The sequence below is a fragment of the Numenius arquata genome, chromosome 9 (genome assembly GCF_964106895.1).
Source record: "Numenius arquata chromosome 9, bNumArq3.hap1.1, whole genome shotgun sequence".
NCBI classification, from domain to species: domain Eukaryota; kingdom Metazoa; phylum Chordata; class Aves; order Charadriiformes; family Scolopacidae; genus Numenius; species Numenius arquata.
In genome coordinates, this window is record NC_133584.1 from 20,313,749 (window position 1) to 20,339,374 (window position 25,626).

The 25,626-nt window shown below is 39.8% G+C and overlaps 1 protein-coding gene across 1 annotated transcript in view; it reads left to right on the forward strand.

The window, feature by feature from the left end:
• The window catches only part of FARSB (phenylalanyl-tRNA synthetase subunit beta), a 39,167-nt gene extending 14,300 nt beyond the window's left edge, over positions 1–24,867 (forward strand). Inside the window, exons 14-17 of the mRNA XM_074153073.1 lie at positions 422–514; positions 1,482–1,599; positions 8,189–8,341; positions 24,185–24,867. Coding sequence (XP_074009174.1) covers positions 422–514; positions 1,482–1,599; positions 8,189–8,341; positions 24,185–24,336 — 516 coding nt within the window. The 3' untranslated portion in view covers positions 24,337–24,867. The remainder of the gene's footprint in view (positions 1–421; positions 515–1,481; positions 1,600–8,188; positions 8,342–24,184) is intronic.
• The last annotated feature ends 759 nt before the right edge of the window (positions 24,868–25,626 follow it).

Sequence of the window (25,626 nt, forward strand, 5' to 3'; positions counted from 1 at the left end):
ATTGAAGGCCTGGCCATACGACCCGAGAAGCCTGGGTACCATTCCCCTTACAAGTGCTACTTTCAGAATAAAATACTTTACCCACTGCAAGTCCGGGGGCAGAATCTGAGGCTCTTATTTTTAAAACAGATGATGGCAATCCATGACAGAAGCCTAAATAAACACTTGCCTTTTTTTTTTTTTTTTTAAACTAGCTTTATTTTGATTAGTAATTAACATTGGTAGATAAACCAGTTTGCCTACTTTTAAGACTGAGGCTTAATTTTTATTATGAGTGGGTGTTGCACTTGACAGCATATATTATGGGGCCTCAGAACAAGTGCTACAATTGCATTGTTCATTCTTGGTATCAAATTTCATTGCCTTACTGTCTGTCTGTTCAGACTACTTGACCTTGGTGGGTTTTGTCTCTTCCTCTCAGTGTTCTGAAGAAGACATTGCAGATAAACTCGGCATGGATATCTCTGCAACTAAAGCAGTGCGCATAGCAAACCCCAAAACTGCAGAATTTCAGGTGAGAGAATTCAGGTCAAGTTTTGAAAGCAACATCGTCACAGGTTCTATGTTTAAAAAGGAAAGAAAGGAACCAACAGGAAGTAAAATCTATAAACCGTAGAGCTACTTTTCCTGCATAAAAGAGGGTGTGCCTCTTTATGTGCTAAACTTTGCTAGCAGTCATTTTCTGTTACTCCTTCACTGAGAAATGCCTTATTCGGTGTGAAATACTATTGGCTTTTCAATAAAGTAAAATATCATGCTCTGTATGACAGCATGTGGCAAAATTGAGCTGTCTCATTACAGAAGAATCCCAGATGATTGATCAACTCCTGCATTACAAAAGCAATCCAATATAAACAGAACTAGACCTGGAAGTCTCCAAACGTCCTGAGCTATAGATAGGAAATGTTTTTTTTAAAATTATTAACCATTATTACTCTTTTGTTTTAAAATTCTTTCTTTTTAATTCTGACTTCTCTTTAAGTATTTTAATACCCATTTCTAGATCCACAACTGCAATCTGAATATACCCATTTCTGTTACTTACGTTCTGCCAATATCGATTGGTATCAGGAGGTATCAAGAAAATATTCAGACAGCGTTTACTATTTCCAAAATAACACTTAGTATTTATCTTTTTCATAAGTGAGATTAAATTTATGGGAATTTTTTTTGCACTTTTCTGTATTGTTTGTTTTTCTACCCTGTGCTGCAACTCAAGCATCTGTGAAATGATACCTATCCTTAACCTCACCTACGTGCTTTTTCAGAAAATGCAATATAAAGAACATGTAGAGAACATACATTTTCACGTTTAATAATTCTAAAACAAAGATGCTCAAATATAAAGAGATTAGTGCACTATTTTTATCTGACTACTTTTAAACTCATGTTACAAGTAAGCAAAACAAAAAATAAAAAAAAAAAATCTAACTGCTATTTTGAAAGGTTTTTCACTTGCAGCAACCATCTTTGTCCTGCAGGTGGCACGTACAACCCTCCTTCCTGGGCTACTGAAAACTATTGCTGCTAACCGAAAGATGCCCTTGCCTCTGAAACTCTTTGAGATCTCTGACATTGTAGTGAAAGATCCCAATGCAGGTAAGAGAAGGTTCCTCAAAGTCTTTGGTAATGGAAATATGTGCTTGCATACTAAATGGTAATAGTAAGTAGTTCTGTATTTCTTTAAAAATACAATAGTCTCTACTTATTACATTCTGGTTTTAATTTATGTGCAAGAGCTAAGAGGCTAGATTTTAGAATGGCTTAGAGATACGATTCTCAGAAGTGCAAGTGAGTACCTTGTAAATATTTTTAGGCATCAAAATCTCCATTAAAATCTGGCAAGAGTACTACAAGAATCCAAGGATAAATGCAAGACAGTTTTGCACCAAAAAAGAACCTGCTCCAAATTGCTTATGTTGATGCACCTATTTTTACTTGCTCTTAATCTGGTGCTCCTTTGCATTCTTATCAGGGCTGTAACTCACGAGAGAAACTCCCTGCTGGCAATGTTTTCAAGTGGCACAAACCTTGGAAAGCAGTAAATACGGAAGGCAAGCTGCTTTTGCAGTACTGGAACCTGTTTAAACTGCTGCAGTCTCAAAGATGCGCTGTGCTGTGCCACCTGAAAAGCAGTATATCTCCAGCCTGCGGAGAGCAGGGTGTACTTGCAAACTCTGTTCTGGAGAGCTGTAAGTCAGAAGAAAATATTGGGGTCAGTGTGTCTCAGCATGAATCCCTTTTCCACCTTTCCGTCCTCTTTAAACAGGATTGCTTGTATTCGTTCTCCAAAATTCTCTTCTGGAAAACTGACAACCAATATGAAGAATTAGATTTGTCCCACAGATACAGGCTAAAGAGCGGAGCAAGTCCGTGTATAAAAATGTATAAATAAATAAAAAGCTCAACAGTATAAAATTTCCCCTCTCATCTATAAAAAAGATCTTCCTTATCTTTCTACTTCATCCAACTATGCAAAGAAAGCGTGGCAGCCTTTGAATTGTTCCGTAACCTTAATTGCGTTAGTGAAACAGCCAAAGCAGCCAGTTCACTTTTCAAAAGCTTCAGTGAAATCTTCCCTGTGTGATGGGGCCTCTTTGCACTGATTTCACTGGACAGCATCTAAATTTAAAATTATCTTTTTTTATCTGGAAAAATGTATCAAAGTACAGTGGAGTGGAAAAACAGATTTTCAAAAAGTTAACAAACATTTTTCTAAAATTTACTGATTTTTTTCTTTTTTTTTTATATGGTATATTGGGGAAAAGGAGGGCACAGCTACAACTTGCAGGAGGAAGTGTAACACTTGAGTTACAGCTCTGAGTGGAGTTTTGCCTCTCAGTGAAAAAGGGCTGAGATTACTTTAAATTCAGCAGCAGAAATCATCCTGTTTCATTATCTGGTTTCATATTTTGGTGGTTGTGTTTAAGGTATCTGGGATCTGCAAAACAAAGATTTATGTAAGACATAAACGAAATGGCAAGCAAATTGCTTTGGTGATGAATTTAATTTGTAGATTACTTTTTTTTTTTTAAGGAAAAAAAAGCCTTGCCAAGCAAAATAAGCAGTTTTAGCAAACCATGTAGAGTATTTTTTTTTTTATTAAATACAGACAGTTTGGTGGTGCAGCTCATTCCTTGTTAGCTAGAATGCAAAAACTTGGTACAGATGGCAGAATAGCATCAGCATCCTCCAGAACCATGAGGAGGGCTGTTTACCTTGGACTACGGAGTGCGTTTATTCTGGTTTATAAAATTTGCAAGCTAAATTGTTACTTCTATTTCATGTGAGTTAACTGTAGCTCTTGGAAGCTTGTGTTTATGTAGATGGCTGCTTAAGTCTTACCAAGACTGATTTTGTTGCGTACTTCATTTTGGTGGGAATCACTGCAACAGATGAAAGGGAAAGACTTCTGAGGCAGCAGCTTTGTACCCCCTGCTTCTGGGCAGCCCTCTCAGGGGTTGAGCACTTGCAGACTGTGAACAGTGTCTGAAATTGGTTTTAATGTTGTGTTTAGAATAACTATCATCTTCCCCAAATTTACTTCCAAAATTAAACTTGGCTAATAAACAGTTTGAAAGGGGAGGGGATAAAGAAATAACTAGTAACTCCGCAAACACTGAAAAATGTGGGGTTGTCCTCTCACATATGGAATGAGATTTCCTGCAGAAGGCTTATGTCATCAGACTGACTAATTTAATTTTATTATTTCATGATTTTGGCATGCAGAATTTCCAATTAATAATTTAAAAAGTATGGGTCAAAAGAGTACTGACATTAACTGTATTTGAAATGGCATCTTGTAGTCATTCATGTGTGAATGAACCTAGCTCTTTTAAACACGCTGGTTTTTAATAAAATACCTTCTTACACAGAACTCATGCTTACCAAGGTAGACTGAAAATATTTCTCGTCAGACATATCTGGCAGAAAGGTTTGACGTACTAAATTAGCAAAACGTGTGCCAGATTTAATATAACTAAATGAAACCAAATCTGAGCAAAAACATTTCTTCTCAAGGCAGGAGGAAATGTGCTGATTTTGAGTATGTTACACAGTATTTGTGTGGTTAGCTTATAACACTAGATAGTCACTTCTGGTGGGATAGTTACACTAGTTCAGTGTATAAACCATCACTTTACACCACCAGTCTTGACAGAGAATACCCTCTCCCTTACCGCAACAAAAGAAATGAATCCATTAGAAAATCACCTCTGACCAGTGATCTTGGGGAATCTGGCAAGCTTATGGTAGCACATATTGAGCACAATTTACATCATTTGTGAGTACAGCTGCTGCCATGTTTTGGAGCGTTTTCCAAACTGTGTGGAAGCATTAGTTACATGCAGAAACTCATTCGGGATTTTTATGAGGCCGAGAGACAAGTTTAAATGAGCAGGTGCCCCCTTTCAGATCACCAAGTCATTTTTCTGAAGCATCTCTAATTTGGAAGGGGGCAGCATACAACACTGCTTTATCTTCCTCTGCACTCTTTTGGCTCACATATTCCTAACCAGCTGCCCATCCTTTGGATTGTTTTTCAACAGCATGCCCAGGAAATGCTTTGAAGTCTCAGAAATATATATATATATATAATTTAGGTTGACATACTTGGCAGGCTCGTTTAAAAAATAGAATTGTTTCATGGCATGACACAAGAGATCTCTTAAGTGAGTTATAAAGAACTGAAGCATTTCTAACATCCGCCAGCTTTTGCCTACAGTTCCTAATACTTTTTTTTCTTCCTATGGGCTGTAGTGAATGAACTTCTTGTGTTGTAATATAACTCCGTAAGGGAGTAAGTTTTATAACACGGCTTTTTGGAATGCTTGAAATCCTACCAAGGTTTTCTACAGTTGAAACCATGAGGTATAAAAATGGTTGTGTATGTTTATTTCTGATGCTTTAGTTAAGAATAGCGGTCTGAAGACACCATTGACTGTCTGAATAATAATGAAATTAAAATTTGGATAGTTGTTGCAAATTCTGCTAGCATAATGACTCACAGAATAAAAGGAAATCATTCTACTGAAAGTCTAGCCCAAAGAATGTGCTGTCTTAGGGAAGGGGAAAACATTTTCTTCTATTCTGTTGCTCAGTACAACATGAAAATAAATTATCTTCCATTCATGACTATAGTACTGATTGGTATCTGAGTAGAGCTGGGAAACAGAGACAGATAATGATGGCACGGAGCAGCCAGTGTGCTCAGTCCAGGAATCAGATGTTGCATTTACGGATGTTTTCTCTGTGGCCTTTACTTTTCCGTATTGCCATTTTAACTTCAGAATTAGATTCTCCAGCATTATTTAACACTGCAAATTATTACAATGACAGGAAAAAGATCCCAAGTGACAAAACGCAGACTGACTGCCACAGTAAGTTCAGCTTTCAGTGACTGCTGAGAGAACTTGCAGCTGTATTGCCCTAGAAGTGTTGAATGACTTTTGGCTCAAAAAGGCTGTGCTTTCATCCTTTGTGCAGGCTCTTGCTCATGTATTTTGCAGTCGTTTTTAATCCATGTATTTCTGGTCACTTGGTAAATGTTTTCCTGTTCAGTGTTTGGCAGACTTTTTGTTACTAAGTGGTTAGTTGGAGCAAGTAACAACAGGTAAATTTAATTTAAAAAAATCTCTAATTTCTTACGCAGTGGGTATTAACAGTTCAGGGAACACTCAATGAGTGCTAGGTACAACTGCTTGTAGTTAAGCTCACTGTACATCAAGCACAAAGATCAGCTGTGGTGGGTCAGACCAAAGCCTCGTTTAGCCCAATAACCAGTCTGTAACGCTAGCTAAAACTGGTTGCCAGGGGAAAAGCACAAGAGCAGGTAGGCATATATAATATTTCCAGAGTGCTCCCCTGTTCCCTGGCCACAAGTAGCTCAGGGACTTCCTGACTCAAACGTGGTTCTTGGTCTGTAGTAACAAGTAATAGACTTATCTCCTGTGAACTTCCTCTGCCTCCCCAGAGCCGTGTAAACTTCATTAAACTTTCTCCTTTTGAGCTTGGCTCCTGTCGATTTTGATGTCCCCTATTTCTTGTATCAAATGCAGCAGCAACAACTGATGCCTGTAGAAAAGAAGTGCTCGATTCTGACACATCCAGAATTATGTGGAAACACAATTCAGACTGTGGGTGCGACTATAACTCCCATGAAGTCACTAACCATTAGAGATCTTTAACCACACTCTTTCTATAAGAAGTATGCAGTGCAGTGCCTTTTTTTCTGGGAACACTAGGTCCAGCCTAGATGTTTCATGACCAGAGGTCCTGACCTGCTCCCTGTGAACACAGGCTGACTGTGTAAAGAACGTAATTCACCCTAGCATGTACCAGATTCCACGTGCCTTTCTTTTGGGTAATTTCTGGAAAGGAACATGAAAGCCCTACACGTGCAACTATGCCATACGGTGCTGCCGTACCTTAACTTGCAGACCAGACAGACTTGCTCTTTTTACTCATTCATTCTTCATTCCTTCACTACTGAAAAAGTTATTCCCTCTTTTCCCTAAAATATTGCAAGTATTTATAGATCAGAAGGATTAATTTTTAAGAGAACGCAATTGCTGTCAGTAAAAACATTTGCTCCTTATATCTAATCATCATTAAGTGGAAGAGGAAGATGAGAACGTCCATCTAGACATGAGCAACCAGGAGACTACAGAAGCCGGAGGATGCTCTAGAAAGGGAAAAAACTGGTGCATGAAAATCAGGCTGTAACTTGGTGCTCTCTATGTCAATATTCCGAAGTAGTGGAGCACTACTCCAGAAGTATCTCTTCAAGAAGGAGATCAGCTGATGACTCTCAGTTCATGCTGTATATCCTTTTGACTAGCTCTAGTCCGATTGTGTGTGCTGAGCGCCCTGGAGCAGTTGCAGCTATTTAGGTGCCCTTCTGGAACACTTGTCCTACTGAGTCAAACTGAAATGAGTTTGGTTTATATGCCCCAGGGTCGCTTTACAGTGTGAATAGAAGCACAGTAAGGGGGGGATAATCAGGAGGTCTCCTTCAGAAGTGCAGGTCGGGTCCGAACTAAAATGCAGTGTATATACTTAAGATGCTTTCAAAGCATATAAATGCCCAAGAGCAGACGACAGTCACGTTAAGAGTCATTCCCTGGTTTCAGCAAACTTTGCCCTTGTGTACACCAGCCTTGCTGAACACAGGCTTGCACTTTAGCCTCGAGAAGGTGAAGACCTGAAGGCAATAGACAAGTTCACTACATTAATCAGTATACTTTTTGAATTTCACTGCTACTAATTGGCAGCTGTGACAATAGACTTGTTACTCTGTTCCTAGATGGTTCCTCTCAAAAAGTGACAACATTGAAACCCACAGTGAATAAAGCTTTGAAGTTGGCCACAGGAATCCTAGAAAGAGTATATTGGAATATATTGCAATGGTGTAGCCTAAAGGTACAAGTGTAACAACATACTACTACATATTCATTTTGAAAGTTTAAAAAACAAACAAACAAAAAAGTATTTTGATGAAATCAATAATGTAAGAAAACTTAGAGCAAGGAGAAGGCAGGGGTTTGACTTAAGGAAGTGTCCAAAGTGGGGGACACTCATGTCAGTCTTGAGTTAGTGAAGTGTAGCACATTTTTCATAGTCACTTGGCCTCAGGGATATCCAAGATGATCATGAAAATCATCAGTTGTGGTTTAGAAGCCTGTTTGTGAATTTAGATCTTTTCACAAATGTCCATGCTAACATTATTACTCATTTCAAGTTGTTGGCTAGTTGTTATGTACTGGTAGTTTTTCTGCAGCTGACTTCTATAAATATTCAGTTTTTCCACCAGCATCACTAGTTTCCTGATGCTTACTGAGTGTTTGCATTTTGGTTATTCTGGTTTTAATTTCTTTAACACTCAACTATAGGCTGGGTACCTGGCACTGTGTAGAAGATACTTGTATTTAACAATCCTGGTTTCTGCCCAAGGCATAGGATATTTTAAATCTTTCTTTACAATTCTGACTGTGAGAGTTCAGTGGGTTAAAGAAATGCCATTATTTCCTCAGATTATGTGACAGGTGTGTCAGAGAAGCCATTTTACATACTCGTTTCTCCTTTCAGCCACAAGTGCCTCACAGTCCAGCAGAATAAAACTGATGCAAAAGACAAGGTTGAAAGTGCGATAAAGATTCCCAGATAACATAATTCTTTCCTTCTTCTTCAGATGTAGGTGCAAGGAACTACAGGCATTTCTGTGCAGTTTATTACAACAAGAGCCCTGGGTTTGAGATTATCCATGGTTTGCTGGACAGGGTCATGCAGCTTCTTGAAGTACCACCAAATGAAAAGAATGGCTACACAATCAAGGCAACTGAAGGTAAGGAAGGCAGAATTGCAGCGTACAGCAGAGGTTGTTCTGGAGCTTAAATGCTCCCCTACAATCTGAGGTAAATTTTTGGTTGTTCTCAGCAGTAGGCACTAAGAATTACTATTATTTTATATATGCTATCATACTGCGGTATAAGTGAAAAGACATTTACTGATTGTAAGATGGGATTGCTGTCTTTCTGTGAGCTATTCTGAGTAGTTTTATATAAATTGCAAGTTGACAGCCTTTTTAGGAGACTTATAGTAAAGCGTATGCCATGAGCTTCATGGACTGTTTATAATTAATTAATCTGCTGATTGCAAGGGTAGGTAGGAATTCACTGAATTGATGAATATGCCAGATACCCACTGTATTCTCTTTGGCTAACAGTGCCTGGAAAAGATAACTCCTTATACCTGATCTTTTAGTTTATAGCTTTATCTATAGCTTTTATTCATATGTACCTTTTATTTATACATTCATATGAAGGTATATGCTTTATATATCTCTTATTCAAAGACCTGCTGTCTTTGAGACTGAACCTGCTGCTTAGACAAGTAGTTGTATAACAGCCCTCTTCCTTCTCCATACGGGGTGAGCTGCACATGAATTAAAAATAACATCCTTAAGTGCAAAGCCTCCTCTGTGTATATGCCTGTGCCTGTAAGAGAGAAAGCAGCCAGGCTGACCCCATTACTTCATTGGGAGAGTGTGGGTTGATGCAAGGGAGCAAGCATCAGCAACTAATCTATTCTGCTACCTAAAATAACAGCGTAGTAAATACAGCATAGAAAAGCAAGACTGCAGGGATAGTAGCTATGATTCTACTTATACATCACGCGTTGGTGCTCAAAGATAGGAGACAGCGACTCAAACTGACTCAGCTTGATGAAGTGCTTCTGCTCTGCACGTGCCGGAACAAGCAGCACCAACAGAGAGTCCCCGACAGCCTGACCGAGCTTGCCTATTCATAGAACATTAATGAAAAATTGTTAGATGTCTCCCTGTTTTGCAGTGTGCTGCCAAGATGCCAAACATAACACTTCAACTAAGTGGTCTCCTAGCACTTTAACGCACATTTGTGTCATATTGATGCTTTTTTCCCCTCTCCTGTTTTTTGACAAAGCAGTATTTTGCTCAGTATTATTTAGGCAGATTTTCAAAGGGTTTATTAGAATATTGTTAATAGGATCCCCAGCTTGACCAGAGGAACGTTTAAACAATTGTACTACTTGTTCTAATTCTGCCAAGCACAGAGCAGATAGTAGCAAAGCTTTTTGTTTGGAAGGGGGAGATTAGAAGAGCCTGTAGGAGCTAGGTACTCAGCTGTCATTGAGGTCAAACCGATCCGTTAGATCCCTTTCCCTTGCTTTTGAATAGGCATATCAAGGATTTGGTTTAGTACTGGAAATATTTGCAAGTGTTTCATATTCTGTACTGTAGCATTTCAATGATGTATGGCTGGCTCTGAGAAACTGGAAAAAAGAAATCTCAAAAAATAATCCTAACGCAGTGAAGAAGTTATTTCTAGATACTACTGCTGCTTAGTATTCCCGATGCCGAGGGATTTGTAACGCCCATTCAAAATCCCTGCGTTCCCATGACATTACTCCACAACACATTTAGTGTAAAGGATGGATTATGCCTTGTCATATGCAATATATTACGAGCAGTTTGTGGCTTTTGGCTACAGGCAAAAAAAAAAAAAAATAAAAAATTAGTGCCTAGTACTTTCTGTTTCACCAGCGATTCAGCAGCTCTCCTGGGATGGCATGTGGATTCCTTGCAGTTCTCCTGACATTGGAATTTAACCTTGGTAACAATGCAGATGGTAGATACTCTAGTGACACTGCATTTGCAGTGGCACTGCACCAACTTACTTAAAAGACCTTGACTGCAGAGATGGTTAGAAGTCAAATTAGTTTGGGGTATTTTGTTTGGTTTTTTGTTGTTTTGGTTTTTTAAACTTGCCTCACAATCTGTCAATTAAGCATGTGTGAGAGAAAAAGTGTCAGCAGATGATGGAGTCTGGTCAATTGCTGAGTGGACCAAAAAAAAAATGCAGCACACTGAAATAATTCAGAAGAACAGTGCAAGTTACTTCAGAAGTTTTAAATAGGACATTACACACAGCATGGACTTTTAGATGCATCTTTACAGAGCACTTTTTTTTTTATTGCCTGTGTGAAATTAAAATTTATACAGTGAGAAATGGGTTTATCCTATGACTCCGATTTAGAAAGGTCATAGGTACTTTTTCTGTATGTGATCTTAAGCAAAACTTAAGACTAGTAAGCAACACAGTGTAAAGGGTTTAGTCCAGTTTTGTGGGTTTTTTTTTATTCCTTATATAACTGATCAAAATAGTTCCAGTGATTATTGAAAAACAATACAGGGGAAAAAAAAATGTTATTTTAAATGAGCAACAAAGAATAGGTAGAGATGTATTGGGCACATATTTGTCTCTTTCCCAAATGCACTTTGAAAAATGAAATGCCTGTACTATAGTCCTGTTTGGTCCATATGTGCAAATCATGGTTATTTAAGCTCCTTCTGTTCTACCAACACCTAAGTGCCCTGTGATTTGACCTTAAGGTCAGACCCTTTTTGCCTTTATAGCAACACCTGTGAAAAAAGTACAGATGCTAGAAAATATGGGTGAAATCGTGATGTTCCCCTGGCCTTTGCACTACGCTTTGGTGTAATCTGAGCTAGGCAATAAACGGAGAAGAGCTGCTCAGAGCAGCCTTAAGGAAGAGAGGGTTGTGAGTGACTGAACTCAAGGATTTCAACATACATTTGGCATTCAATGCTTTTCAGTTTCTTAAAGTTACTCATGGAACCATTTTTTTCTTCTTTTTACCACTAAATATACAAAATTATAAAGTTCTAAAGATAGAACTCTGAAATGCTACCCATTGTTTTAAAATACACAGAATGGACTTTTTGATATGTTAGTGAATCCTACAATTACTGGCTTAGAAAAGTGTTTTGGTTTTTTTTCTTTGTTTTATAGCATAGGCATCCGTAATCAAACATAGATTGAAGAGAGTACAATTATTGCATCGATCCTCAACTTTTTATGTGCTCCATAATAAAAAATTTTGCAGAAAACTCATGAAGTTTTAGCCTGTTCCATAGCATTAATAAAATATAAAAATCAGTATGGATGTCTATGATTAAGAGGTAAACAAGATAAAAATCAGACTTTTAAAGAATAAAATATGGGTAGAAAGAGCCCACAAGTTTGGTCATATATTGTCAGTTAATTTAGTAAAATTATTTATTTTTTAGTTCACTTCCATTGCTTTCAGTTCCCTTGAATTGAAAACTAGGGGCGTTCTGAAAATTATATTGGAAGGTATTCTTAATTTCAAGTTTTAATTTCTGCAGGAATGGGTACGTCTTCTGCGACACTTTGGTCATCTTGCGCTTCTAGATGACTGAGATGACTATTTTCTTGCAGAACTCAGGACCATGGTCACAGGAGGTGATGTTAATTATGGGATTTGAGTCCATAGTGAAGTCTTACTTAGGCTAAAAAGAATAAAACCAGCTTGGTAAATAGTGGCAGTAGATTCTATATCATAGTCTTCAAAGGAGTGGTGTGAAATGTAAGGTATAATTATCCTCACTCACGTTATAGCTCTTGGAATGACTGTCCCTTGTTTAAGAAAAGAAACCCTAGTTTTGGGGCACCTTCTGAGAGTCTCTACTTTGCAAGTGGAAGTTAATTGGGCACCAACTGTTTGAAAAGGGAAAATAATAGTCATATTTTATGAAAGTGAAGCAATTTGACAGGTTCATAGAAAGTGTTAATGGTAAATCTGTGCATTGATACTGCTTCACTGTTTGCCCCACTGCCTTCCGTGACAAAAGTGCTATTTGATGAAACAGCATTCATTCATGTGAAAAAAAACAATCCCAGAATAGCCTGAGCCTGTGACAGGAGATACTTTTTTGTACATTGTTGATTCTTGTGAATTTCAGCTAACTCTTGGATTTATTTATTTTTTTAAAGTAAATATGTTAGTGCCATTCATTCTTTTAAGGTAATCAACAGCTTATTAAAGCTGGGAAGTCATCCCCTTTGTGTTCAATATAAACATGTACTTAGTAGATGCATACTAAGTCTTGCTTCCTTCAGTAATTGACAGCTGACTTTCAAAAGAAAAAAAAAAAAAGGAGAAATTGCACTCTCTTCTTTTTACTGCCCTTATTTAATTAAATGAAAGGTGTGGTAAAGTGTAGAAAATTCTCATTCCACAGTAAATCATAGTAATAGCTTCTCATTTAGTAAGGTTTAGCTGTGAAATTAGAGGTGTAATAGTTATCTCCATAACTAAGAACATCAATAAACATTTGCTTTTATAATAATAATTATTATACAACAAACCACAGTCTAAATCTTCTTTTAAAGTTAACCTCAATTCTCAAGACAAGAGGAGGGAAGTCTGGGACTAGTTCTGAGTTACATGTATAGAACTGAACCCCGGCACCTACCTCTGGTGGTCATTTTAGGTGGAGACTGTAATATACACAGTATTTAGTATCCATGTTGAATTTGGCATTATTAATACCTGTTATTTCAGTTGCCTGTCTTTGCAGCCATTGCATTGGTCATGAATGTCAATAATTGTGTATTTACTCACAGATAACTAAAGGAAGTGTGCCAATTTTACTGCGAAGCCTCCAAATATCATTTGTGACATACTAGAAGATATCAGTGAATTCTTAATCCATTTAATTGGCAAAAATAGATACTTTACAGGTGCTATTGCATCCTTGTGATTTTATTTATCTACCAGACTTGTAATTTGAAAGACTAATCGGATTTGACAACATCCCTTTTCAATAAAAACATATCAGCTGGTAATTGACTGCATTCTAGTCCTCTGAACTTCACATTTGCCAATTTGCAGATAGGTTTTTTTCTCACCCAGGATCAATCTAGATCATCCACTGACACCATGTTAACATTTTTCTAGTACTACAGAATTTCCAGTATTCTTACTATAGGTTAACAGCAGCAGGCGGGATATTTGCTTTGAGAATTGCACCACAGTTCTCATGCCTAAGACTCCTAACATCTCAGAAATGTCCTATTCCTAGTAGATGTAACCAAACATATCCTTCATTTTTTCAGTGGACTGAAAGGCACCTTATTATATTCAAGAATACTCTTTTTTTCCCAGATGAAAATAAGTATTTATTAAAAACTTACACATTGCTGTCTCACATAGGGAGTTCAATCAGTCTCTTTAGCAAATGAAAGCATCTGTACCTACAATTTGTTTCCGCTGTTCTTGAACATCTTCCTAATGCTGTCTTTACTGCTGCCAGACATTAATCTTTCCTAGTTTATTCAGTTTCCTTGATGAATTTTCAGCCACTGTTATTAATCACATTTTATGAAGTGCAATTTATTTCTCTCGTTTTTGTCTGCAAGTGGCTTTTCTGATTTTTGGCCACTTTCACTTCAGCACTTAAATATGGATAGGGTTTAGCCAAAAGCCTTCACAGTTGTTGTTGTGAAACTAGTACTACTCATTTATCAAATAAGTTGTGCTTGAAGCTACTCCACTCCTATTTTTCTCTTTAGTTCCGCCCACCCCCACCATAGTCAGCTCCATGAATTAACAACACTAAGAGGTAAGGACAGGGTTTTTTTTAAAATCCAATTCTAGTACTTTTAAATGTATTACCCTAATTCTGCAAGTGGTTTCAAGAGTTCGGCACTGATTGTTACAATGCATTAATTATAAGTAATTTTGCAAAATTACATGTTTGTCACTAGTTCTTGTGGCTTTCCCAGTATTTGCCACTACTTTGAGATCTAATTAATTTCTAATTAATTTCTCATCCTTTTCTCTTGAGCAGTTTTCCCTCCAGCGTCAAGGGAGCTTAGAACTGTAGTTCTTCACATAACTAACAACTCAAAATTAAATTAAATGATCTAATAAAATGGGTGTGGCTGCTCACTTAATGTCCCTGTAATAGTCTTTTATCGCTGATTTTTATTTCCTTCCTGTAAATACAGGACTTTTGATTTATAGGAACTAAATCCCTACAAATTTAGGCCACGTTTATTTCTGTCTTACCAAGTATCTTCCCATAACAGTGTTGATGCTTCAGATTTGGTTGTAACCATTTAACACCCAAGGAACACCAGGCAAAGACATGAACCAGACAAGCTGCTTACATTATTTAATTAGCCAAAGTGGGAGTCTCCAGTGTCTAGAGTTTCTCCAGATAAACCTGATTTATCAAAATTTGACAGCCCACTGTACCATGGTTGTACAGCCCGCTGTACCATGGGACACCTCAGAGGTGTCATGCTGTTGCAAGTGATGCAGTTATGGCAAGCACCACTGAAGCAGTTTGTGGCAAACCCCGTAGTTTGTTTCTGGAAATAAGTCTCATTTCATTAGCTTTGTGTTATACAATTGATCTACAAAAGCCCTGAGGAGGGCTTTTTCCTCCTATGGTCATTTCAGCTCCTCATCTGGAAGTTTTTCAATGTTCCTTCCCACTATCTTTCAAATATAATCTGTTTGCACAAACCTTAACACCCACAAAAAAAAAAAAAAGGGACGTATCAGGTTGAGAAAAAATATATTATTTTAGCACCACACAGGATAATAAAAGGTTTGACAGGCTTAGACTTCTCCCTTTTAAACTTTCTTTACCAAATTACCTTTGACATGCTTTTTTCGCCCTACATAACAAATTAAAAAGTTCAAGACGAGAACAAAGAAAATATTTGTTTCTCAAATTTGGAATATTATTTCAGAAGAGAAACTCCTTTGAATGGGCTCATTTAGAAGTATGTTTCCTAGAGTATAATAGTGGGAGAAAAAAAATGGTAACTGCAAAAATATTCTGGGGAGGGGTGTCAGGTCAGCTTGTGAAGAGACACAATCTATCTGCTCTTATCTTCCTCTTTTTGCAAGTACTAACTAATAAAGATTACAATATTTTTCTTCCCATCACTTTTTATTCTGACGGATTAGGGATGCTCCAAGAAGTAGCAGCATTTCTCCTGCCAGTTAGACTTTTCATTTTCTACCAGTTTTTGTCAACTCCCAGAACCATCTAAAACATTGGCATTTGTGTTCCTGAGCTCAAAGTGTTAATTTCTTCTCCCTGACGTTAAGTTCCTTTACTGAGAAGGCCTCTTCAGAGTTTAAGTCTTTTTGTGTCCCCCCCGCTCCAAAGGCAACCATCTTTTTTAATCATACATTATAACATTATAACAATCCTAACATTAAAATCTTCCTCTCGTCAAGAGTTTTGAAGGCCTGGCACAGCTTACGTTATATAATAGAGAATTAGGTCATTTCCATTTTTTTTTGTCTCCTTACATTTTAAAACAGAAAATTATTTCTTAATCATAAACTATATTTCCAATGTTGCAAAGTCTTTTCTAGAACAGAGATGATTCATCCAAGCCAGCAGCAGAAATAGCAGCACACCTCCTGTCTCGGTGAAGGGGGCAGTGATCTAAGCGGTGAGGGTCAGGGAGCAGGTCTGGTTCTCTGGGAAAGGGCTACACTGGCCTGGTGCCACAGCTCCATCCTTGGGTTCTCTTTTCACCTCCTGCACAGCTTGCTATGGCCGGAGGCCAACTAAGTGTCCATATGCTTTCCTTTCCACTACAGTATTAATATTAATGCTAGCAGTCGTGATCATGTTGAATTTATAGCTCATAGTTAAGCAGTTCTCTGATCTGGTTTGATTTTTGAACTGTGATATGGAGGCAGAGAGAGGGGCAGTACTTCAAATTTAATCTTACATATATTTTCTAACATTTATCTATGCAATAAAATTTTAAAGAGGAATTGGCAAGATTTCAGCTCAAACTTTTGGATCAATGTGAATGCAGGATCCCAAGATCAGTATTTCTGTTGCCCAGGGTGGAGGAACTGACTTTAGCTTTTACCTTTGCTTGTAGCATCTGGGTTAGAAAACAGTAGATAGCAAAGAAGTGCTGAGCTAGTGCAGGATCAACCCAGTACACGTGCTGGGCACAGACCCTCCTTGTTTGGGTCCAGAAGCCAGAACGTGCTACCCAGAATAGCCATATTTGTTGCAGACCCAGGATTGCTTCTGCTCCGGGGCTGGCTCCCACTCATCCAGTTCAAGCATTCCTGTCCCTGGCCGTGCAGCCACGTGCTTCAGCCACAAGGCGCTGGTTTGCAACAGACATCTTAGTTGCTAAAAACAAAGTGATTAACAGTTCCAGTGGCTGCTGAGTCTCATCATTTAATTATGTATTATTCCATGCTAGTTTGTCAAGTGATTTTCTAAAAGGCATGAAATGTGGTCGCTGTGGAAGCATAACATCAGGTGGCTGTTACTTATCTCGGCAAGTAATGTCAAGTCGTTGGGAGAGGAGGACGACTTGGTCTAGGACATGAGGTGAATAAACAACATGCAAACTAAATATGACAGACTAAAGTAGACTTCTAGACTGACTTAGTGCTGGTCCTTGTTATTCTCTAATGCTTGTATGAAAGTGAAGCCTAAAAGCTAAGATCTGCTGCCTTACTGTGCATACAGAGTATGTTATACCCCCTGCCAAAAAGAATACGGTTTATTGTTTCCTAGTTTCTGACAGATTCTGATGTTTGCAAGGATGAATTATTCCTTTAGCTAGTTAAAGAGGTATAAATTTCTTTCTGTCCCATGACTGTTTTAAGTTTTTTAATATTCAAAGCTTTGTTTTCCCTAAAGTGAAATAGCAAGACATCTTAAGAAATAAAATAAAAAAAAAAATAGAGCTGTATTAGGAATTCTCTGGTTTTATAAATAGCTGTGACACAGTATCAGCTTAGGTTTGGGACTTTTAGACAGGATTGAAGTGTAACATTTCAGATAAATCAGATAAAACTGGCCTAAAAGCAAAGAATAGCTGTGTAATGGTAACTCTACAGTGCAGCTAAACTCCAGTGTAGAATTGCTTTTTCTCACAACTGCCACACATACACAAATTTATTGAGCTTTATGCACAAATACTGATTTCTAGAAAAATACGTGGAATTTGATAGATTTCTTTCTAGGTTTCCTACACAAGTTTTTCTGTACACATTATTTAACCATCACCCTGGTACTCCAGCACTGAGTATGTGAAATCCTGTTACCTGGATCAGTGACCCAAAACATCTGCTTTCCTTAGCCTCAGCATCCACCCAAATATTACCTTCCTTTAGGAAAGGCAGGAACACAACGATTTTACCCAAATAATCTTAAGTGTCTGACACTGCTGTAATCGTGAGAATAACACGGGTGAATAAAGAGGAGCTCCAAACCTATTACAGTCCTGAACCGCGTCCTGAGATCCAGCAACACCAAACAGCCTCTGTTAAAGCTCCTGGGGCTCTACAGCAAGAATGAAAAATGAGTGTAGCGTAAAAGTCTGTGTTGGTCTCTGTTCTCTAGGCAAGGGAAGGAAAGAGATTGCTAATTACACCAGTCCCCAGTTCATCACTGCAACATTCTTTAACGCGACTAACAACAGTTGACTCTGGACCCAAGCAGTACAGTGATTATTTCCACACTGCTTACAGTATAGTTCAGTTTGTATTTGTAAAACAATATCACTGATCCCTAAATAGTCTTAAATATAGTCAAATGCAGAACAGAATATATTCAGTTGGAGAGTTGTATATGAGGGTTCTTATGAGATAGAAGAGTCAGTTTTTCTTCACATCCTCCTCGAGATACACATTAATAAAGATGCAGCCATTGACTCAGCTGTAACACGAGAAGATAAATTGACTGACCACTGCAAATTTGTGGATAATTCTCCATATTCCCTAGCCTCATTGTCTGCACAAGGACTCTAATATTCAGTTCTATTTTTGGATATCCAGTGGACCGGGTAACTAATTGATTGTCCCTTTACCCTCTTTTGCTGTGCCTGGTACGTGGAGGCTTTTGAAAAAACATAGGAAGAAATGAGAATGAAAGATGTCCTTTGGACAGAGGACATAGTCGTTCATATCATACAGATATTTCTTCTGTTATCTTTTCAAGTGTTAATTATCGGGGGGGGAGGGCAGGAATAAATCTGAGGCACTTGCCTTAAATTTCATTGTACAGATATGCATTTCCTAACGTGTCATTACAGATAGGTGTGATCTGGGGAGTGGAGGTTGTTCTGGCACAGGTTTAGTCAGGAGTTAAAAATCAGGAGACTAAGGTTAATAAATATCCCACTGATCCCAAAGTATGTTTTTTATGGAAATAAGAGTATATGGGAGAAGAACTGCTGACAACGTGCAACTTAAAGAGCAGTTTGTCTCTTGGTATGTTCCAGAAGTAACACAAGATTTGAGATGTCTGATTTTAAAAATTGGCTGAAGGGATGTCATCTCACAACAAGACAGGATTGTGAGGTTGCCGTTGCGTTGCATAAGGTTCTGGGAGCCTGACTGCACTGTGTACACCGGCAAGAAAAAGGAGTTGCCTTTTAAAATAGACTGGTCTGATACTGCCCTGGAACTTTGCATTGGAGTGTATCTGCCAAAAGAAGGAATTAATCAAAAATGTGAAGAATCTGATCCTAAAGAGAAAAACAACCACTAGCCTCACAGAACTGAATTCCATCCAGTGTAGCACAGGTGAGTCAGGATGAGGTAGTGAAAGGGCAGCTGGAATGACTCAGGGGCTGGAGAGTTAAGATGAAAGACTTTCGGGGCCAGATGAGCTCTGCTCTGTTACCTTCTTAAGCTCCAGCTTCCGATGTTCCTTCAAATTATAAGAACAAACGAGTGGGTTTGAAGGCTTAGTGCAACTGTAGGCCTGTAATACTACTTTAATCTATTTCTTTTTGAAAAGGAGGGAGAGTAAGGCAGAGAAAAGAAACTGTGCAAGGTGTTTGACAACAAAGAGGGCAGGGAACTCTGAGCTCTTTGAGGGTCAATTAGCCAGAAAATGTGCTAAAGACTACATGCTCGATTGGATTATTGGCCAAAGAATTACCCCAAAGCAATCAAAGTCGCCCTGTTGCCTGAATACAGAGAGGCAATTACAGATTTTGAGGACATGCTACAGAAGCTTTAATTAAAGGTATTATTTCTACATCACTGAACATTGGAAATTAAATTCTTGCTTGCAGCCACGAGAAGTAGCTTTTGTCTTTTGCTTGCGTGTAGTATGTCAGCCTAAGACATGACTGGCTTTGGCATCTCTTCTTTAAGAATGCATATTGTGTTTCACCCCACCCCTTCTCGTAACTACCAATTATAATGTTGACATATTAAGAGATGAATTTCCACTGCTAGACCTTCTGGCTTCCTCTGGCATTGTATAGGTCTCTATCAGCAAGGACAATATGATCTCAGACCAGATTTCAAGGTGAAGTTTATGAAGTGCTATTTGTGTGCAGAGCAGAAAGGATTAACTATATGAAGAATGATAAATTTATTATCCTTAAGGTGGACAGTATAGTAAACTGAAATTTTTTTAATTAACTCAGGCTGTCTAGGTACTCGGTGGCACAACCAACCAGACTACAAGAGCAGCCTTTCAATATAATTGCACCACCAGCAAACACAGCCCCTTGCTAGTATGCTTAGTGGTAACGGTGCCTCCAGGTGCACTCTGGTGCCTAGTGAAAGCTTTACTCAGGAAGACCATGCTCTTCACAACCACAACCACACAGTTCTTCATGACGTTACGTACACAGATACAGCAACAAACGCTATTCTCAACTTTTAACTCCTGCTCCAAAGTTGGAGGTCACTAACACTTTCTTTTCTGGGAAGGTGCCCTTTAGACCCCTTTTGGCATCAAGACTTTACTGAAGCTTAAGAGCACTGGGCTTCAGCTTATGGTGCTCTTTTTTCAAATGAAATAACAGTCTGTGCATTTTTTGCTGCTCTCCATACACACAAGTAGTGTAAGTACACATCTTTCATACAGCCTGGACTCTCATCCTGAAGTTTTATACTTTACTTCACAAGCTGACATGATAGTCCAGTCCATAACACAAGCTTCACTAGAAGCCTAGACCACCACTGCTATTTACTCAATAATACAAGAAGCACCGGGTAAAAAAAATATTTACCTTTGTTTCCTGGTTGTTTTGATACATCCTCAGGTTTGCTGTCCTGCTCTGTGAGTTGGTCAGGTCCTCCTCCAACCCACAGCTTGTCCTCAGCAGAAGTGAGGTTTCCTTCAGCTCAAGTCTCCTTTTCTAGTCACGGTTGGTCCCCCAGTCAAAGCACTCCCCCCGGCTGCAAAATGCTACCTTCTCTTTTCCCCCCTTCCTGCTCAGATTTTTGCATGCTTCTTCTGAGTTTTGTCTTTTTTTGTGTGTGTTTTTGTATGTGCTTCCCTTTCAATATCTGATTTTTTATATCTGAAATTTACATTTGCTTCAAATTCTGGTGCCCTGGACCAACACCACCCAGTCTCAGCCATGAGCCAGCTTCCTTCCCTTACCACGTATGTGGGCAATGGGGGAGTCACTAAAATGAGGAAGACCTTAGATCCCCCATCTGCGGGACATGGTCTGGAGGCCCCTTTGGCAGGCGGGAATATACTTTGAAGCATTCTGTAGTGCAGCCAGTTATCATAATAATAGTTTCATTATTAACCAGAGTTCATAAACTCTCTGTAAACCTGTTCCTCGGCTCATGTTTCTTTGGTGCAAGAGCCAAGTGTTAGCTGGGCAGATGGGGACCCTAAAGCTCTGAACAGGTTCTTTGCTTTTTATTTGCTTATTGTCCGATGTCTCCGGTCGCAGAATAACCCCCTGCAAGTGCCTGCAAAGCACCGGGCACACCAGTGAGTGTAACCAGCGTTTCATGGTTGGCTTCACTGGAAATGGAGAGGTGATTTGACGGGCCTGCTTCCTGCACTTTGGGGAGCTAAGTGTTCCCCCTTGATATTAGTTGTATATTTACCTCTTCGCTGCAAGAAAGTGCAGAGTAAAATAAATAACATCATGGTACAGCATCGCTTGCTGCACATGAGATGGAAAACGTGGTCGAATGCATATTGGGTGGCCCGGAGCAGCGTATTCGGCACCACACTGAATGTATGGTTTCATGGTAAAGGCTTCAGCTGAATCAACAGCTTGTCCCACCCTCCTCCCCCCTCCAGGTGGAGAGACACCACCTCCCCTTTGGCAGTGGTGATTCACTGACTCAGTTCACTTGTAGTATGAAGCTGCGCTGTAAGCTCGTGGTAAGAAAGGATAAATTTTATCGGTGTTAAGATTCTAACTAACATAACACTTCGCTTTATGCCGTAATCACTAAGCCATTTCATAGTTTCCAATATAATGTCATGAATTGCCATCTGTTTCCAAAATTTATCACAAGTGCATCTTATTTAGTTAAATGCGAGGGAACTTCTGCTGAAGTTTACCTTCTAGGGAAGATCAATAGTGGTGGATGTGAGGGGTGGGCGAGGCTTCAAGCCCCCCGCCGCCTCTCCACCGTCTGCCTAACTTCTGACCAGGAGACCGACAGCTGGTGATGCCCGAACAGCAGAGCATTCCCAGTGCCTGAAAACATAAAATTATTTCGCACAATGGCAAGCAGCACAGATCTGGGAAACTGCCCTTGATAGATTGACTGAGTGCAGTATTAATTTAGACCCCGTCCAGATGTCCAAGACAAGTTTAAAAACAGTTAAGTCTCATGATATAACTGGGTCTAGATGTGCGAGAAGATAAGGTAACTTTCCCAAGGCTACACACAAGGCAGCTCAGAAGCACAGACAAGTCAGACCCCACAGCCTTTTAACTAACCATATTGTCAAAGCTCTTTTTTCCTATAATTTTATAGTGGGATACCGTGCCAACATTATTAACTTCTGCTTGGTTCTTGCTCTTGTGCCAGTGTGAGCTTACAGTCAAGTTTCTAAAAGAACGTCACTGTGTGTTGCTCACATCCATGGTACAATACCAGCTTTATTCACAAACAGGAAGGCCTTTACCACTAACTACAAGGGTACTTTATTTTTAGGTTATGTTTTCACTCACAGTCTGCAGAGTGATGTGTATGTGTGGCATTTGTTTCTTTTCTATATTTGTTTCATCGAGTTTTGTTTTAACACTTGTTTCGAATAGCGCAGCTTGGCAGTGGCCAGTGTCTGTTTGGCCAGAGGAGCCACGTGCCAGTAACGCCCAGGGGCTGGATCATTTTGCTTTTGGACAGCCAGTGTGAGCACTGGGTTTGTGCTTGTAGCAAAGACTGGAACTGGGTGAGTCGAAAGAAACCAGTTCTGAATGGCTTTTAAAACAGCCTTTTACATAACGTTGCTGTGATCATTTACTACTGCCGTCAGATTTCACAAGGCAGCCAAAATTGAAGTACCCGTTTAAGTTAATTTGTATTTCAACAAGTTGGACAAGAAAAAGACCTAATTGCTCTTCTTATTCTTGTAGCTGCAAGTTATGACTGCAAACCTCACAGGAGACACTTCTTAAATGAACTGTTTCCACTGAGGAGCTTACCAAGAATGTATCTCTGGGCTTGACCACTAGCGATCGGTGTCATGAAGAAGTTCCTGAAGTTTGAGGTTAATTTGGCCCTTTATTGCCTTTTTTAAATAGCTACTTGTAAATGCACTAAAATGTCCTGGGCTGATCCTGAACTTTAAATAGCATTTGGAGCAAGCAGGAAGTAAGCTGCCCTTAGGAACTTCTTGCGATCTTTCGCAGGATGCGGAGGGCGCTGCAGGGCTGAGTGCTGTGCCGGGAGCAGGACTGGAAGCAGCTCCTCAGGTGTTGCCTTCACACTGGCACAGAAGCAGGTAGAGCAGGGACGTTTCTGATCCGCACTGATGCAGCCTCACACATTCCCAATAACCAGCTCTCCTTGGAGAAGATGCTTTGTTGGATTTTAGGTTACTGATAAAAAGGTGCACAGCAAGGGGTGAGGGCAGGGGAGCCGACTGGTCCCCGATGCTGACCCTGCCCCCTTGTTTAACTTCTGAGTGGGAATCTAGCCCTTCCCTCTCTGCAAGAGCAGTACCATTAAAAACACAGTGGAGGCAGCTTTCTAGAGGAGGATCTGTAGGGTTCAGTGGCCTTGTTCCGTCCTCTCCTCTTTCCTCCTTTGAGTTCACAGCACCATCTGCAGCGCTACTCATAGGCAGTCCTGGGCACTGTGCCTTGCTTCCACACACTTCTTGTGAAAGAGGTGGCTTCAGAAGGAGCAGCTTGCTGGTTTGGTGTGCTTTTATCTTTTGAAGGGTCATCAGGTCAAAATGCCACTCGCCTCAGGACAGAGACCAAAAAAATGCAAGCGTAGGTGCTGTAGACAGGCTTGAACGTACTGCTGGTGTAGCCACCACCATGCACAGGTAAACGTCCTTTGGGTTGTTCTTTGTTCCGCAGTTTTACAGTGTGTATGAAACTGCTTAAAAGCTCTTCTCCAGATGAGGAATGTAGGGTGTTTCTAATTATGTGACATGTAATCAAGTGTGACATGCCTACTTACCCCTTAGATGACAGCAAGCTTTATTTCCTTAAACAGGGTAAGGTGGGAAACATACAGGTGTTAAATAGCCTACAGCCTGCAAAAGTTCTTCATTTCCGTATCCCTCTGACTTGACTTATCTGCGCTAATTTCTATTACAGCAGTAACTCAGTCAAAACAACTGGAGTGTGAAAAATGCCCATGCTTTGGGCTTCACATTTTATTTTTAACTCAGAGTGTTTCCTCATTCCCTATCAATCACGACAACTGTTAATGCAAGAAAGTGAGAGCCCCTTCTTAGCATCGCAGCACAGAGAAGGGCTTAATACTGAGAGCTTTGTTCTCCATGATAAATGCCTATTGACTTCTTCGGCCCGGAGAAATATTGATTTTTCTCTCACTTTCTTTACAGGCTCTGCTTTCTTTCCTGGTCGCTGTGCTGAGATCTTTGCCAAAGGTCAAAGCATTGGGAAACTTGGAGTCCTACATCCCGATGTTATCACCAAGTTTGAGCTCACCATGCCATGCTCTGCCCTAGAGATCAATATTGAGCCCTTCGTATAAAGACAGGACTTTCATCCTCCTACAGCCATCCACTGTCACATGCAGCACCCTCTGTTCTTTTGTCTTTCTCTGCGGGGGACATCCGCTTGTGCTTTTATATTCCAATAAACTAGAAAAACAGATCCTGGCTCCCTGGGTAAATATGTTCCTTACAGTGCAGTTTGGCTAGCTTCTGTAGGGTCTGAACGCGGCAGCTCGGACTAGAGCCTGCCCTCGGTATTTTTAAAGGGCTGAGGGGGAAGAAACAAGTTGGGTAAAAGCCCAGTGTTTTACAAGAGAAATGTAATGGCAGAGCACATGATTAGTTTTCAAAATCAGAAATGTTCCACAGACACAGCTTCATACTGTAACTGATTATGGCTGCATAACAGGAATCTCATTCTTTTCTTATTGCATGAAATAAGATAATTGATTAGAGCAAATGTTGAGTGAATGTGAGCAGAACTAAGGAGTTGAGCTTTTATTCTGTACGGTTGTCATGTGCTCATCAATGGCTGGGGGAGGAAAATAAACTTGTTTCATGAAAACCAGAGCTATTTTGTAAGCAAGATGTGTGTAATATCTGCTTCCCTACTCCAGACATAACTGTTGATCCTTTATCATTCTAAATTCAGAAAGGGGAGGGGGTGGAATTAAATTTTTTCATGGTCGCTGTAAGCTTAGTGGTTTTTGAAGCGCCAAAGCAAATTGAGGAAATGCATTTAAGAGCATATGCCAGTGGTCTTTTGCATGAGGAGCTGAAAAATATCAAAGTCTTTGTCTGACTGAGGCTGGCATATTTGTCTGCAGAAGTTAGTGTGGTCCTTGCACTCGCTTGGCTCCACCAGTGGCTTTCTGGACACCAGCTGCACAGCAAGGACCATGGGGCTCTCAGATAGTTTTTACTTCTCTTGCAGCCTTGCCCCTGACAATCCATGAAAGCCTCTCGTGGGTCAGGCTTTTCCTCGAGGGGCTTCCGGGCAGCGGTTGTGCTACAGCCTGGCACGTTGTGCCTCTGCTCTCGCAAACGGAGAACCTCCATCCCACCCGCCGATGCCCGAGACATCCTCCTGGTGTAGTGTCACCGAGTGGGTGGCCAGCTCAGTCTCAGTACTCTTAAGCAAGTTCTTTACTGGATTGCTCGTGAAGCTGTCTCTCCCTCATTTGCAATATTACAGCAATTGCTGATGTTGCCTGCTAACTATAGTGAGTATTTTGCATTAGGCGAATATGCTGTGGCTCGTTTCCGTTGTGAGAGCCAGATAGTCACGGATCCCAGGAGGGGACCCTCGAAGGGTGGACGCCTGGGTG